Source organism: Dipodomys ordii, unplaced genomic scaffold (genome assembly GCF_000151885.1).
Source record: "Dipodomys ordii isolate 6190 unplaced genomic scaffold, Dord_2.0 Scaffold31, whole genome shotgun sequence".
Classification (NCBI taxonomy): domain Eukaryota; kingdom Metazoa; phylum Chordata; class Mammalia; order Rodentia; family Heteromyidae; genus Dipodomys; species Dipodomys ordii.
In genome coordinates, this window is record NW_012267247.1 from 10157119 (window position 1) to 10174181 (window position 17063).

Below are 17063 nucleotides of genomic sequence, written 5' to 3' on the forward strand. Positions count from 1 at the left end.
GGGAAAGCTAGTCTTGCACAATGGAAACAAATGTCATTCTTCACTTTGGGAAACAGGTACTTTATTTGAAAAATCATTTTTAAAATTTGTAATATATTTGCTATCAATGGATAAATACTTTAAAATGTCCCAACTTTCATTTCAAACAGGGAATATACAGAAAAACATCATCCATGACTAGAGCTCTTTGGGGTTCTCAATGATTTGTGTATGAGAGAAGGGTCTAGGGATTGGATTTGAGAACTACTATCCTGTTAGGGCTCTAGGGGTTTTGGAGCAGCATGGCCACCAGACTTAACAATTTCTTGACCTCAAAGCTACAAGGATACTTTTTTCCTCCATGGTACTTTGCAGCTCAGAAGGGCTCCTTCCCAGATGGAGTTTCCATGAAACATAACAGGATTAGATAAGTTTCCTGGGTTGCAGCCAGCACAGCTCCTGCTCCACAGATCCTAAGAATGGCATTCCCTAGATGTTCCCCCCTTGTGATGGTTTTGTGATCTATGCCTTGAGAGACACCTGGCTCACCTGTATACAGGGGGTGGCTGACAAACCGAACACACGCTATCATCCCTGCTGGCCTCCAGCACTGAGTCAGGAAACCAAATAGCTGATCGACACTCAGGGAAACCTGTGCAGCTGAGGTAGAACCTGGAGAGTAGGGACAACCAAGGTCAGATCACAGGAATACAGGAGATACTCAGTGTTTCACCTCTATTAAGAAAACCCTTTTTTTTTTGGGGGGGGTAGTGCCAGTATTGGGGCTTGAACTCAGGGCTTTGCTCTCCCTTGGCTTTTTTTGCTTAACGGTGGCATTCTACCACATCTGCAGCCACAACTACACTTCTGGATTGTCTGCCTTGTCTGGCTTTGAATTACAATCCTCAGATCTCAGCCTCCGGAGTAGCTAGGCTTACAGGAATGAGCCACTGGCACCTAGCTTAATGCAGCATTGTGTGTGTGTGTGTGCACATGAGCGTGCATGCGTGCTGGTCTTGGGTTTTGAACTCAGGGTCTGGGTGCTATCCCTGAACCACTTTGTGATCAAGGCTAGCACTCTACCACTTGAGCCACAACACTACTTCAGGCCTTTTCTGAATAGTTTATTGAAGATAAGAGTCTCATGGACTCAGCCAGCTGAGTAGTTAGGATTACACGTGTGAGCCACCTGCATCCAGCTTTAATGCAACATTTTGAGGCAGATACCACTCTTCATGGAATCTGAATTCCCACAGCACATACTCCAGGTACTGCCCTGCTATGTTGTTAGTTCTAACACCTTAAGGACTTCCCCAAAGCAGCCTTCCTTTAATAATGACATGGACATAAAGTGACGGGGCCTTTCAGAGCTGGCTAACTCAACAGTTCTGAGTGAGGAGAGGTAGGCACAGAAGTCAGGCACTGACCCGCCACTTTTCTTGGTCTTGAGGACCATGTCCTTGTTGCACTGTGGGCACTTCCGGATGGGCTCTGGCATGGCTGGGTAGATATCCTCTTGTTGGGCCACCTCTGCCCTTTCCCCAAAGTATTGGGACAAAGCCTCGTCCAATCTGAAGAAAAGGCACAGACATCACTTAGCCAGCATCACTACAAAGGTATTACAATACTCTCTTGTTTCCATGACACCTAAGAGCCTGGAAGCAGCTTGTCAGGGAGTCACAAGGCTGATACAGATAGCAAAGGGCAGAGAGGAAATGGAGGCTCCCACTGTTCCAGGTTCCCCAGACTCCTGGCTTGCAGCTAGATAAGATATAAATAAAACTGCATTGACTGCATTCAATTCTACCTAGTATATTTCTTTTCAAAATGGGTAAGTAGTACTCTGATGGATAAAAAGAAAATCCTAAACTGTTATTTCCTACCATAAGCACAAAGACATGTGGAAGTATTTTCTCCACACCAACCATCTAGGGGATACCAGTTGGGTGTCCTCTAATTTAACTCAATTCTAATCTGGGCTCAGTCTTTAAGACTGTCCCACTTCAGAGGCTATCTGTAACCAGAATGTGACCTGTATATCTGACCAACTGGCTATAAATTGGCTTACCATAATGCCCCTTTCCCTTCAAGTTTGACTTTTTTGTATGAGCCAGTCCTGAGGCTTGAACTCAGGGCCTGAGTGCTATTCCCGAGTTTTGTTCAAGGCCAGTACTCTACTACTTGAGCCACAACTCCATTTCTGGCTTTTTGGGTAGTTAATTGGTGATGAGTCTCACTAACTGGCTTCAAACCACAGTCCTCAAACTCAGCCTCCTGAGAAGCTAGGATTATAAGTGTGAGCCATTGACACCAAGCTGTGACTGTTTTTCTGGAGCAGCTCACATAACTCAGCAAAGTCAGATGGAGAGATGCACAGGAAAAGGCATGTGAGAGGCTGAGGACCACTTGTGCCTTCCCTGGATGAGCTGTCCTCTAGGAATCTATTCAGCTATATGAAAGAGCTCAAACCCTGGGCTTTTATGGAGACTTCAATATTTAAACATGACTGATAAATCATTGATCACTGGAAATCAACTCATCCTTCAGCCCCTTCTCTTCCTAGAGATGGGGAGTTCAAACCTCTAACCATATGTTGGTTCCCCTGGCAACCAGCCTCCATACTGCAGCTCATCAGGTGTCCCTTACCCCAACCCCAACACCTCCTCCATCAGTAAGCTGATTAGTAAAGCAAAAGGACAGTATCAGTTTAAGAATTGCAAAGCTGGGTTCTGGTAGTTCTCTCCTATAATCCTAGCAACTCAGGAGGCTGAGATCTGAGGATCATGGTTCAAAGCCAGCCCAGGCAGGAAAGTCCATGAGACTCTTATCTCCAATAAACCACCAGAAAACAGGAAGTGGAGCTGTGGCTAAAGAAGACAAGTGTTCATCTTGAACTGAAGAGCTCAGGGACAGTGCTCAGTCCCTGAGTTCAAGCCCCATGACCAATCAAAAAATAAATAAATAAATAATTTTTCTAAAAATCCAAGGGTTTTAGGAGATACGTACCAGGAAAGGAAGGTTAAATATCTAGTATCAGAGTATCACAGGTAAAAACATACAAAGAATCTATCAGAACTGCTTTAAATGAATGGGACAAGAAATTTTTCTTTTCCTTTGTTGTTGTTTTTGTTTTCATCTTATTTATTCATTTATCTGTCTTTGGGAGGGTAAGTGGGGGCACATAAATGGATGGACAAAGGGTAAAAAAAATGTAGCAGTGGTATTCACCATACACTATACATGAACTATGCATCTTGTGGGCGGGGATGGGAGGTAAAAACTGGGAAAGAGCAAGGGAAAGATCTTGGACTTCAAAGCCAGCCCAGGCAGGGAAGTCCATGAAACTCTTATCTCCAATTAACCACCTGAAAACCAAAAGTGGTGCTATGGCTCAAGTGGTAGAGTGTTTACCTTGAGCTGAAGAGCTAAGGGATATCCCAGGATCAGAGTTGAAGCCTTATGACCACAACCAACAACAAAAAAAGTACTCTTTACCTGACTTATGTCATGTAACCCCTTTGTACATTACCTTTATAGTAATAATTTTTTTTAATGACTGTGACACCTAATCCAAGGCAGAATTAAAAATTTAAAGGCTAACATTTCTTTTTTCTTTTTTTTTGGGTCCGGTCATGGGGCCTGAACTCTGGGCCTGGGCGCTGTCCCTCAGCTCTTCAGCTCAAGGCTAGAACTCTACCACTTGAGCCACAGCGCCACTTCCGGCTTTTTTTTTTCTTATGTGGTGCTGAGGAATCGAACCCAGGGCCTCGAGCATGCAAGGCAAGTGCTCTACCACTGAGCCACCTTCCCAGCCCCAAGGCTAACATTTCTAAAGCTAACTACCTAGAATAATTGAAGGTGTTCTGATTACCATTATTACTATACTATTCTTACTATTTCTATACTGGCAAAAGTCTATAGAAAAGAATAAACTAAACTATCAGGGAAAACGCCAAAAAGGGAAAGCCCATGGGACTAGCCTCTCCACAACAAGGTTTCCGGTGAGAATGAGCTGGGAGGGTGCAGGTGTAGAGTAACTGCACCTCCTAATTTCTGCTGAACCACCTCAGATACTCCTACTTCTTTTAGGGAACTCTATAGCACACCTGATTTCTTAGATAAGACACGAGGTTTGGTACTTACTTCGTTGCCTTAGCCACTGCTTCAATGAAAACCTGCTTATATTTCTGCACTTGCTGCCTTAGAACCACAAATTTGTCCTTCTTGCCCTCACAGATCAACTTCAGATCAGCTTCCAGCTCAGCCCGGAGGTCAGGTTTAGACATCTCATAGCCCATGGAATCATAACCTGAAGGAAGAGAACAGTACTGTGAGCTCCTGAGTGATACGCAGGCCTCCCTGCTGTCCACTGCAAGCTCCTTCCACCCTTACCTTCCACAAGTCCCATGCCCAGGTGACCAGGGAGGAATCGCTTGTCTGAAGTGAGCCCCACATACATCCGGGCTTTGATGGTTTCAATGTGCTCTGCATGAGTGGCATCGGTACCTGGAAGTCATTTCCATTATTCTGAGATGATACAGGGAGCAGCACATGGGTACCTCTATCACCCTGAGATAATTCTTCCTGGACAGTCAATGCTGTTTCATACAGGAATCCATAAAGGAAACCTCAACTCTCCTGCTCCTTCTGCCCTATTGCTTATCACAGCCACCAATTCCAGCCTTCTAACTCCTCCTCTCTCATGAGTAGGACCATGGCTGTACCCATAATACCTCCTCTGCATCACAGCTCTATCCTAATTATTCTAAGCTCCAGCCAAAGGGACTTTTTAATATGTAGTTGTGTTACTAGGGATATGAAACCATGGACACAATGAAGCATCATTTCACAACAACTGGCCTATGTACAACAGGAAAAGTAACAGTAAGTACTGGCAAAGATGTGGAGAAACTACATGTTGCTAGAAATGTAAAATGGTGCAGGCACTTAAGAGAATAGTTTAGGGGCTGGGAAGGTAGCTCAGCGGTAGAGTGCATGCCTTGCAAGCATGAGGCCCTGGATTCGATTCCTCAGCACCACATAAACAGAAAAAACCGGAAGTGGCGCTGTGGCTCCAGTGGTAGAGCGCTGGCCTTGAGCTGAAGAGCTGAGGGACAGCGCCCAGGCCCAGAGTTCAGGCCCCACGACCGGACCAAAAAAAAAAAAAAGAGAGAGAATAGTTTACAGTTCCTCAAAAATTGGCCTAGAAAGCAAAATGGGGTGGTAGATGCTTAGAATTCCAGCACTCAGAAAGCTAAGGCAGGGCTAGGACTGTGGCCTAGTGGGAGACTGCTTGCGTAGTATGCATGAAGCCCTGGCTTCAATTCCTCAGTACCACATAAACAGAAAAAGCCAGTAGTGTTGTGGCTCAAGTAGTAGAGTGCTAGCCTTGAGCAAACAAAGCTCAGGGACGGTACCCAGGCCCTGCCAGGACCGGCAAAAAAAAAAAAGCTAGGCTATAGCAAGACTTGATCTCAAAAAACCAAAAAGGAAAACAAAAAATCTTCACCTCATAGCCTTCCTAGACCACTAGTCCTAGCAACTCTTTCACAGACTTAGTTGTATATTCTTTTACTTTTTGTGAAGTTGGTAGTGTAAAACTTAGGTGCTCAACCACTTAAGTCAAACAAATTCCTAAGCCAGTGAAAAACTGCTTGTTTACATGATTGATTAATTCATTCACTTACTCACTTATTGCAGTACTAAGGGGTGTTTTTGCCTCGGGCTTGAACTCAGGGCCTGGGTACTCTCCAGAGATTTTTTAATTCAAGGCTAGCACTTTTTTTGTTGTAGTTCAGTAGTGGGGCTTGAACTCTGGGCATGGGTGCTGTCCCTCAGCTCTTCAGCTTAAGGCTAGCACTCTACCACTTGAGTCACAGCACCACTTCCAGCTTTTTCTGCTTATGTGATGCTAAGGGCCTTATGCATGCAAGGCAAGCACTCTACCACTTCCCAGCCCCTCAAGGTTAGCACTTTATCACTTGAGACACAGCTCTACTTCCAGTTTTTTGGTGGGTTGTTAGAGATAAGAGTTTCATGGACTTTCCTGACTGGGCTGGCTTTGAACTGTGATCCTTAGATCTTAGCCTCCTGAGTAACTAGGATTACAAGCATGAGCCACTAAAGCCCAGCCAGTACTGAAGTTTGAACTCAGCTTTCTTGGCTGGTGATCTAACATTTGTACAACAATTCCAACCCAGATTTATGCTGGTTAACTGAAGATGGAGTCTCATGGACTTTTCTATGCAGACTGGCTTCAAACCACAATCCTCCAGATTTCAGCCTCCTTAGAAGCTAAGATTAAATGCTGAGTCACTGTGCCCAGGTTTTCTGAGTACAATATATACTTGTGTTGCCCATCATTAAAGGCAATTAAAAAAAAAAAGGTGGCAACTGGAGGAAAGCAAGGAAGGGGTGATGTCCAAAAAATGAAATCTACTCATTACCTGACTTATGAAATGGTAACTCTTCTGTACAACACCTTAAAAACAGTAAAATTACATATTTAAAAAAAATAGCCCAGGGCTGGTAAGGTGGCTTAGTGGTAGAGTGCTTGCCTAGCATTCATGAAGCCCTGGGTTTGATTCCTCAGTACCACATAAACAGAAAAGGCCAGAAGTGGTGTTGTGTCTCAAGTGGTAGGGTGCTAGCCTTGAGCAAAAGAAGCTCAGGGACAGTGGCCAGACCCTGAGTTCAAGCCCCAGGACTGGCCAAAACAAAACAAAAAAGTAGCTCAGTAATCCCACTCCTAGGTACACACCCAAGATCAACAAAAACATACTCCTATACAAACACACAAGACTGTTCATAACAGCATTGTTTTGAACAGATCAAAAGTATAAATAATACAAAAGTCTATCAACTGGTGAATGATGGGCTGGAGGTGCAACTCAGTGGTAGATCACTTGCCCAGCCCACATAAAGCTCATGTTCCATCTCTACCATTGTACCACAAAAACAACAAAACCCCCACACTGGCTAAGGTAAATTCTTAACTAGGAGGTATGGCTCAAATGGTTAAGCACCAGCTGTGAGTCAAAAATCCAAATAAGAATGTGAGGACTTGATTTCAAAACCCAGTAATAGCACAAAAGAAAAAGAGGGGCCAGGCACTGGTGGCTCATGCCTATAATCCTAGCTACCCAGGATCACAGTTCAAAGCCGGCTCAGGCAGGAAAGTCTGTGAGACTCTTACCTCTAATTAACCATCAGAAAACTGGAGTGGCATAGTGGCTCAAGTGGTAGAGCGCTAGCCGTGAGCTGAAGAGCTCAGGGATAGCCCCAGGGTTCAAGGCCCAAGACCGACCAAAAAAAAAAAAGAAGAAAAAGAGAAAGGGGGGAGGGGGAGAAGGAGAGATGGGAATGTATCACCTGCACTGAGGAGACAGTGGCTGTCACACAGTACATGCTGAGAGCCACAAGCTCCACATGAGCTACTGACCGATGCCATGCTTCTCCATGAGGGCAATGAGGTCAGCTTCAGTAAGCAGCTGGGGCGGGCTTGTCTCTCCATCCACCATCTCCACAGTACTGGGCTGAAAGCAGGAGCCTTGCTCATAGAGAGGAAGGAGCTACAGAGAGCAGGAAGTGCAAGGGTCAGATGGTTCTATCATCAAACTCAGTCCATTCCTGCTCCATCAGAAGGTATAGGGCTGGAGCATGAATACCTCCCTTTCCCATCTCCTTATCACCTTGTCACTCCAGTGATCATATGGATATACATCCAGGTAGTTTCGGGCCAGGATTATGAGGCCATGGGCCACAAAGCGTTCCTGAGCAATGTCAATCTCCACAGTGGTTTCCTGTCCCTGAGCATCCTGGGAGCAGCAAGCCAGAAAATGGCGAACAATGAACTCATACAATCTTCGTTCATCTCCCTGGAGAAAAGGAAAGAAGTCTGAAACCCCTAGAACTGTACATTTCAAGGTCAGTAGTACCAGTAAACTAGAGTTTCAACCCTGCACAAAACAGGCCAACATGAGTTCAGGCAGGTCTTTGGGAAGATGATTTGTTTTGGCTGACATACCTTACTACTCTGTAATCAGGCAAAGGTGATCTAAATAAGGGAGATATAGTCTCCTCCAGCCTGGAAAGTGGCTCTTTGATGTGAATTCAAACAGAAATGAGATAAAAAACAAGAGACTCCCTAAACATAAGACTCATAGGGAAAGACTGCATCTCCATGCATGTACTACAGCAATGACTTCGTATCAATAAGAAAGGATTAGTGAAGTTCCTTGCAAAAGCCCAAGAAACATTTATACTCATACATAGTAATTCTCACTCTAAGAACTGATTCAAAGGAAAAAGATGTATGGAAATATTTATGTGGGGGCTGGGAAGGTGGCTCAGTGATAGAGTGCTTGCCTTGCATGCCAGAGGCCCTGGGTTCGATTCCTCAGCACCACATAAGCAGAAAGAAAAAAGCCGGAAGTGGTGCTGGGTCTCAAGTGGTAGAGCACTAGCCTTGAGCTGAAGAGCTGAGGGACAGCACCCAGGCCCAGAGTTCAGGCCCACAACCGGACCCAAAAAAAAAAAAAAAAAAGAAATATTTATGTGTATACTATATGTTAGCTACAGTATATTACATACAGATAGGATGGAGATGATCTTTTATTTTTAATTGTGAAAATACTGTGCAGAGGGGTTACAATTACATGGGAAAGATAATGAGTACATTTCTTATCAAGCATTGTAGCCTCCTCCTTTGTTTCCCCTTCCCATCCTCCCCCACACCCCCCAATCCTCCCTGCTCCCTCCCCTCCCCCCAGGATGGAGATAATCTTACAAAAACAGATTTGGCAAAATATGATTAACAATTGTCATTTATCATACTTGGCAGTGAACTCTCAATCCTCCTACCCCAGGGATCCTAACTGCTAGAATTGCAAATATAATCAGGACTGTAATCCACCATAACTGTGGATGTGGCTCAAATAGCAGAGTGCATACCTAGTTAACAGCATACCTGGCTAGCAAGCATGAGCAAGCTCAAGGCCAAGTTCAAATACTAGTACTGCACAAATAAAATAACAACCAAGTTAAGTATATAATGGCTGGGTGAGGTTAGAATTTTGAGATTATATGCATGTGTTGAAAAATATGGTTTGGCCAACTAGACTGACTTGAGCTACATACACAGTGACACTCTGTCTCAAAGAATAGGAGAAGAAAAAAAAATTGTGGTTCTGGTGCTTGTTTGCCAAGTACCAGGCCCTGAGTTCAAACCTTACTACTGTCAAAAAAAAAAAAAAAAAGGACAAACAAAAGACATGGTTCTGAGTAGGAGATATAGCTTTCAAAACAGAAAAAAGACTTTTAGTTAAAACTCTTAGCTACAGACTTCAGACAAGCATAAACAGCTGCTGCCCTTGTGGTACTCATCCCCCAGCTGAGGAAATGGCTAAAGCACTGAAACTTCCTGGCAGAGTTGGAAACCTTGTGGTGATTGAAGGCTACAAGGCTTCGGAAATGGAAGGAAGGCTTCAAGGCTTGCTGTGGGACTGACAGAGGAAGGTGAGTTGCTTTGTCTGAATGAGGGACCAATTAAGTGGAGTTCACCAAATACGGCCAACCATGGGGGGTCTTTATGAAAGCCAGGTATAAACTGGAATTTTTTTTTTTGTTGTTGGTTGTAAGGCTTGAACTCTGAGCCTAGGCATTGTCCCTGAGCTTTTCAGCTCAAGGTGAGTACTCTACCACTTGAGCCACAGCTCCACTTCTGGTTTTCTGGTGGTTAATTGAAGATAAGAGTCTGGGGGGAGAGGGGGGATGGGAAAGGATGGGAAGGGGAAAAAAAGGAGGCAACAATGCTTGATACCTTGCCCATGTAATTGTAACCCCTCTGTACGGTATTTTCACAATAAAATTTTTTTTTTAAAAAAGTCTCACACACTTTCCTGCCCAAGCTGCTTTGAACCATGATCCTCAGATCTCAGCCTCCTGAGCAGCTAGGATTACAGGTGTGAGCCACCTGCGCTGGCTAAAATTTTATTTTATTTATTTACTTTTTGGTGCCCATCCTGGGGCTTGAACTGAGGGCCTGAGCAATGTTCTTGACCTTTTTTGCTCAAGACTAGTGCTCTACCACTTGAACCACAGATCCATTTCAGAAATCAGGTTTTTGGTGGTCCAAGTTAAGTGTTTTATGAAGTTTCACGGCCAGGTTAGCTTTGAACCGTGATCCTCAGATCTTAGCCTCCTGAGTAGCTAGGCTTACAGGCATGAGCTGGCTTTGGAATAAAATTTCAATACTGACCTTTTTCTTGACACAAAAGAAATATTTCAGGGGACTGGGAAGGTGGCTCAGTGGTAGAGTGCTTGTCTTGCATGCATGAGGCCCTCAGTACCACATAAGCAGAAAAAGCTGGAAGTGGCGCTGTGCCTCAAGTGGTAGAGCGCTAGCCTTGAGCTGAAGAGCTGAGGGACAGCGCCCAGACCCAGAGTTCAGGCCCCATGACCAAAAAAAAAAAAAATTTCAGTATTATTTATTTAAATCAGAAAACATTTAGACCAGATTTAAATCTGCTCCTGGTTCCAGCAGGCCTCACATCCAGAGAAACAAACCTGTAAGTTGCTGGTGTATTTGGTGGGGTGAATAGGAGGATGAGCTTGGTCAGATTTGTTCCCATTGCGTGGGTTGGGGCCACCCCGCTCCAGAATGCTTTGGGCAAAGGCCCCCCAGTGTGGATCAGAAGTCTGCTGTTCTACCAATGCCATCAGGTTTAAGTCTTTGGGAAAAATGTTTGTTTCTGTTCGGGGATAGCTGATGTACCTAAAAGAGAGGCAAATGAGAGAAAATCACTAGGCTCCTTCCTAGGTTCTGTTATAACTCAAATTCCCAGGTAGTACCTGCAGTCACCCATCTGCTGCTGCTAACTCAACTGAAAACCACCTGTCCCAGGCAGAGAAAAGGTCATACGTGGAAGCCCTTTGAAAATAAGGAACAGTAGGCCCTTCTGTTAGGACAAATGAGATGGGAAAAGGAAAGCAAAATGCAGGATAAAAGCGCAAAATTCTGCATCAGCCTCATGGCCTGGGGCATATCACTGGCATCCCTACGTTCGTCTGACATAAAGACTGTCATACATTAGCTCATTGGCCGGTTTTCACAACATATACTCTTATAATTTTTTTTTCTTTGTCGGTCGTGGGGCTTGAACTCTGGGCCTGGGCGCTGTCCTTCAGCTCTTCAGCTCAAGGCTAGCGCTCTACCACTTGAGCTACAGAGCCACTTCCGGTTTTCTGGTGTTTTATGGGAGATAGGAATCTCACGGTCTCTCCTGCCCGGGCTGGCTTTGAATCGCGATCCTCAGATCTCAGCCTCCTGAGTAGCTAGGATTACAAGCGTGAGCCACCAGCGCCAGGCTTTATAATTTTTCTTAAAGCATCCAAAAAACATGCTGTCTAACAAAGCTGTTAACATGGACTCTACATTGTATGTATGTGTTAGTACTAGGGCTTAAATTAAGGGCCCAGGCACTGTCCCTTAGCTTTTGGGCTCAAAGCTGGTGTTGCACCACTTGAATCACAGCTCTACTTCTGATTTTTTGGTGGTTAATCGGAGATAAGAATCATATGGAGGGGGGAGGAGGAGTAAGGAGGTGGGAAGGGAAGGGACAGTAGGGGAAAAACAAAGGAGGTAACAATGCTGGATAGGAAATGCACTCATTACCTTACTCATGTTACTCAAGTAACTGTAACCCCTCTGTACAATATTTTTACAATAAAAAACATACTAAAAAAAAAAAAGAATCTTATGGACTTTCCTGCCCTGGCTGGCCTTGAACTGTGATCTCGGCTTCCTGAGTACCTACAATTATAGGCATGAGCCACTGGTGCCAGAATATGTAATTTTAAATTTTCTATTGGCTTCTTAACGATGATTCTCACAAGCAAACAACTAAGATGCCATCTGCTGTCTGTACTCCCAGGAGCCAAGGGAAGAGGTCTTGAGGGGTTAAGAGTTTTGGGGAACGGGGGCTGGTGGCTCATGTCTGTAAACCTAGCTACTAAGGAGGCTCAGATCTGAGGACCATGGTTCAAAGCCAGCCTGGGCAGGAAAGTCCATGAGACTCTTATCTCTAATAAACCAACAGAAAAAACGGAAGTGGCACTGTGGCTCAAGTGGTAGAGAGCTAGCCTTGAGCTGCAGAGCTCAGGAACAGCGCCCAGGCCCCAGAGTTCAAGCCCCACGACTAACAAAAAAAAAAAAAAGTTTTGGGGGTTGGAGATGTAGTTCAATGGTAGCATGCTGGCTTGTCATATGCAAGGCCTTGGATTCAAGTACCAGCGATTTTTCTCTGGGCTCTTATAGCTCTATTTCTTCTTTTCCCTCCCTCCCTCCCTCCCTCGTGTGTGTGTGTGTGTGTGTGTGTGTGTGTGTGTGTGTGTGTGTGTGTGTGTGTGTGTGTGTGTGTACACCTTGGACCCTAATTTGGCTTTTTTGCTCAAGGCTTGTCTTCTACCACTTGAGCCATTCCCATGCTTTATTTCAAAAGCTATTTTATATCCTAATAAAGATGCACTGAATTCTACTGCCAGATCCCAATTATTTACCCTTGAGTATAGAGCTTTTCAGCAATCCGCATGGTTTCTTTAGCATTTATTCTCAACTTGCGAGAAGCCAGCTTCTCCAGCTCCTGTTAAGAAGATAAACAGGCATTTTTACAATGCAGTATGAGTTGGTAGGACACGACTACCTAACCATCTTCAGGCAGGCCTAACCATCATCATGCCAGCTGTGGCATTCACAAGATGAGAAGAATGGCAGATCTCAGACAGTGGTTTTCAGACAATCATACTCAGCTGGAAGAAAACCATTAGCAAATTTATGGCCCCAAACACTGGGGAATGATGTGATATAATAGGACCGGGAGAGAGGTTAAAACCTTTTCTTTTTTTTTTGGCTGGTCCCAGGCCTTTAACTCAGGGCCTAGGCTCTGTCCCTGAGCCTCTCTGTGCTCAAGGCTAGCGCTCTACCACTTGAGCCACAGCGCCACTTCCGGCTTTTCTGCTTATGTGGTACTGAGGAATTGAACCCAAGGCTTCATGTATGCTAGGGAAGCACTCTATACCATTAAGCCACATTCCCAGCCCTCTTTTTTTTTCCGACAAGGTTTCACTACATAGCCCTTTATCGTTAGGATTACAGGCATGAGCTACTAGAACCTGGCTTGCATTATTGTTCTTGGTTATGAAATCTGCAACTTTTTTTTTTTGTGGGAGACTTATCGTAGGAATTAAACTCAAGCCTTGAGCTTAGTAACAAGGTATACTTCCACTTGAGCCATGTTCCCAGCCCTTCTTTTGCTTTATTTTTCAGATAGGGTCTTTTCTACTCAGGCTGATCTTAGAGACTGAGATTTCCACCTCCAAAGTAGCTGGAATTTCAGGTGTCAGCCACCAAGCCAACTGACATTTTTTTGTTTGTTCTGATCTTCAGGCTTGAACTCAAGGCCTGGACACTATCTTTGAGAGTTATGCTCAAGGCTAGTGCTCTACCACTTGAGCCACAGCTCCACTTCCAGCTTTTTTTTTTTTGCCAGTCCTGGGGCTTGAACTCAGGGCCTGGGCATTGTTCCTGAGCTTCTTTTGCTCAAGGCCAGCACTCTACCACTTGAGACACAGTGTCACTTCTGGATTTTTCTGTTTCTGTGGTACTGAGGAATAGAACCCAGGGCTTCATGAATGCCAGGAAGCACTCTACCACTAAGCCACATTCCCAGCCCCCTTCCCCACACCTTTTTTTTTTTTAAGTTAATTGGACCTATGTCTTACAGGCTGGGCTGCCTTCGAACTGTGATCTTAAGAACTCAGCCTAGGGGCTGGGAAGGTGGCTCAGTGGTAGAGTGCTTGCCTTGCATGCCTGAGGCCCTGGGTTCAATTCCTCAGCACCACATAAGAAAAAAGCTGGAAGTGGCGCTGTGGCTCAAGTGGTAGAGCACTAGCCTTAAGCTGAAGAGCTGAGGGACAGCGCCCAGGCCCAGAGTTCAGGCCCCACGACTGGACCAAAAAAAAAAAGATCTCAGCCTCCTGAGTAACTAGGCTTACAGGCATCAGTCACCAATGCCTGGCTAAAGTTTACATTTTTGTTTTTGTTGTTTTGTTTTTGTTTTTTTTGGTTGGCCGTGGGGCTTGAACTCTGGGCCTGGGCGCTGTCCCTCAGCTCTTCAGCTCAAGGCCAGCGCTCTACCACTTGAGCTACAGCGCCACTTCCGGTTTTCTAGTGGTTTATTGGAGATAGGAGTCTCACGGTCTCTCCTGCCCAGGCTGGCTTTCAACCGCGATCCTCAGATCTCAGCCTCCTGAGTAGCTAGGATTACAGGCGTGAGCCACCAGCGCCCGGCTGAAGTTTACATTTTTAACAACCAGCATATTGACACTAATGTAGACAGTCTGAGAACCACCCTTTGGGAACTTCTCAAGTCCTGGAATATTCCCCTGGGTAATGAAAAGTATCCTTTGAGGCCTTCTAGGGCATAACCAGATGTTCTTCTCTGTTGACTATATACCAAACATATTTTAACCCATGAGAAAAAAACAAACAAACCACTTATGTTGAGCAGGAAGTGTAGCTTAGTGTTAAGAATGCTTGCCTAGCAAATAATTACCTAAAAACAGGCTATTTCAATTGTAATATACGTGTAAGTATGGGAAGAGAAGATATTAAAATCTTAGTAATTATGTAAAGAAGGAAAGATTATGGAATTTCCCCCCCAAATCTTACATAATGTAGTTATACTGCCTTTGTTTTGTTTTTTAATTTTAATTTTTTGTGAACATACTGTACAGAGGGGTTACAATTACATGGGCAAGATAATGAGTACATTTCTTATCAAGCATTGCAGCCTTTGTTAACGTGAAGAATAATAAAGTATTAAGGAGGCAAGCAGGCCTGGGTTGGTCTTAGGTGCCTTGATGTGTGTGCTTACAATGAGTGGTCTTCCTTGACTGGGTGGGACTCCACCACAAAGTAGAACCCAGTAATGCGCTTAAGCACCTGGAACATACCACAGTATCCAAAGCTTGAGGCCTCCACTTGCTCTTTGGCTTAGACTTTACCTCTACCACAGTTGCCCTGGGATCCTAGAAAATCAAGAAAGCAAAGCCCCATTAACTGAGGGTGTTGTCACTTTCAGTGAGCCTGCCTCAGCTCCTGCTCATCATTCCAGATAACATGCAGCACAGCCAAGGAGAGTGATGACATGTCACTTGCAGCTGGCCAGCATCATACACACATGCACACAAATCGGGATAATGTAGAGTTAGAAATAGGAAAAAGCAGCTGGGTGCTGGTAGCTCATGCTTGTAATCCTAGCAATTCAGGAGACTGAGATCTAAGGATCACTGTTCACTTTCCAACCAGGACAGGAAAAGTCCATGAGACTCTTATCTCCAATTAACCACCAGAAAACTGGGCATGGCTCAAAGTGGTAGACCCTAGCTTTGAGCAAAAAGAGCTTAGGAATAACGTCTGGGCCCTGAGTTCAAGCCTCATGACCATAAAAATAAAAGGAAAGTCGGGCACCTGAAGAGCTAAGGGACAGTGTCTAGGCCGAGTTCAAGCCCCACAACCAACAAAAAAAAGGAAAAATTATATAATACAATAGCAATCTTAAAATCAATGTCATAGTTTTAAGTGAACAAGGAACTTGGTTTAAGTGATTTGTTAATGAGAATACTTGCAGGTCACAATCCAGGTTACATCTTCCCAACCTACTGGAGACCAGCTATTCCTTTCAAGTTCAGAGTAAGCGTGCTCCATATTCTCTGTAGCTGTAGCACTAGGAATTGGACCCAGGGCCTCAGACTATGTCTTGAGTTATGCTCCAATTCCTTTTGTTTATTGTACTGTTTCTGAGACAGGTTCTCTCCAATTTTGCCTAGTCTTTTTTCTTTCTTTCTTTTTTGTCAGTCATGGGGCTTAACTCTGGGCCTGGGTGTTGTTCCTGAGCTCTTCAAGGCTAATGCTCTATCACTTGAGCCACAGTGCCACTTTCAGTTTTCTGGTGATTTATTGGAGATAAGAGTCTCAAGGGCTTTCCTCCCCGGTCTGGCTTTGAACCGTGATCCTCAGATCTTAGCCTCCTGAGTAACTAGGATTATAGGAATGAACCACCACCGATGCCTGGCTAGCCTAGTCTTGAATTCTTGTTTCTGTTTCTTGTGTAGCTGAGATTATAGGTATGAGTCACCATGCCTGGATCACCTTTTTTAGATAAAAAGTACCATGTGCAAAGGCTATAGGGGTATTGAGTTAAAGATGAATGGTGAACAAATGGGGTGACTCTTGGAAGATAATGGAGCTTGCAAAAAGAATATAGTTACATTGGTATCCAATTTGGTGGCTAGTGCTTTGCCATTTATTGGCGCTCATGTGTCTCTGAACAAGTTCTTTCGCTAGCTTCCTTCTCTGTAGAATGGGGATAGTATTACTGCTCTTACAGGATTATTAGGATTAAGCAAAGTAACATGCAACAAGAGTATGAGGGTACTTGCCTGTAATCCGAGAATTTTGGAGGCTGAGTTGGGAGGATTGTAAATCTTTGGGCACCTACTCTCGCTTTGTGTTTTTACTCATAGCTGGTGCTCTACCACTTGCATCACATCTCCATTCTATCGTTTTTTGCTGGTTAATTTGACAGAGTCTTGCTAATTTTTCTGCTCAGCTTGGCTTTGACTCATAATCCTCACATCTCAGCTTCCTGAGTAATTATGATTACAGACAGGAGTCACTAGTATCTGGCAAGATTGTAAATTTGAAGCCATCCTGGGCTATACGTCAAGTCTCTACCTCAAAAACAACAACAAAAACAAAACAAAACAACACCCCTAAAACATGTAATAAAAGTATTCTAGCTGAATAGTTGTTATTCCTCTTACCAAAGTAGTAACAAACATGCTAGGAACATACCATGAACTACCCACTTTGAGCTCTCTGATATTACTTAAGCACCACTGTGCGCAGCTCCCTGTTAAAGCACACAAGCTAATACTGGATATAGGAAATAGATCACAAAGTGGACAATTTAAGGGTCAGGAGCATAAAGTGGGATTCCAGCCCTGCTGCTGACTGTCCTATG

The 17063-nt window shown here is 44.3% G+C and overlaps 1 protein-coding gene across 1 annotated transcript in view; it reads right to left on the reverse strand.

The window, feature by feature from the left end:
- Top3a (topoisomerase (DNA) III alpha) overlaps positions 1-17063 on the reverse strand; it is a 32520-nt gene that overhangs the window by 4089 nt on the left and 11368 nt on the right. The window contains exons 9-17 of the mRNA XM_013016557.1: positions 14992-15066; positions 12538-12620; positions 10546-10753; positions 7671-7856; positions 7421-7550; positions 4372-4485; positions 4123-4288; positions 1407-1550; positions 529-651 (exon numbers count right to left, since the gene is read on the reverse strand). Of these exons, the coding sequence (XP_012872011.1) occupies positions 529-651; positions 1407-1550; positions 4123-4288; positions 4372-4485; positions 7421-7550; positions 7671-7856; positions 10546-10753; positions 12538-12620; positions 14992-15066 (1229 nt within the window). The remainder of the gene's footprint in view (positions 1-528; positions 652-1406; positions 1551-4122; positions 4289-4371; positions 4486-7420; positions 7551-7670; positions 7857-10545; positions 10754-12537; positions 12621-14991; positions 15067-17063) is intronic.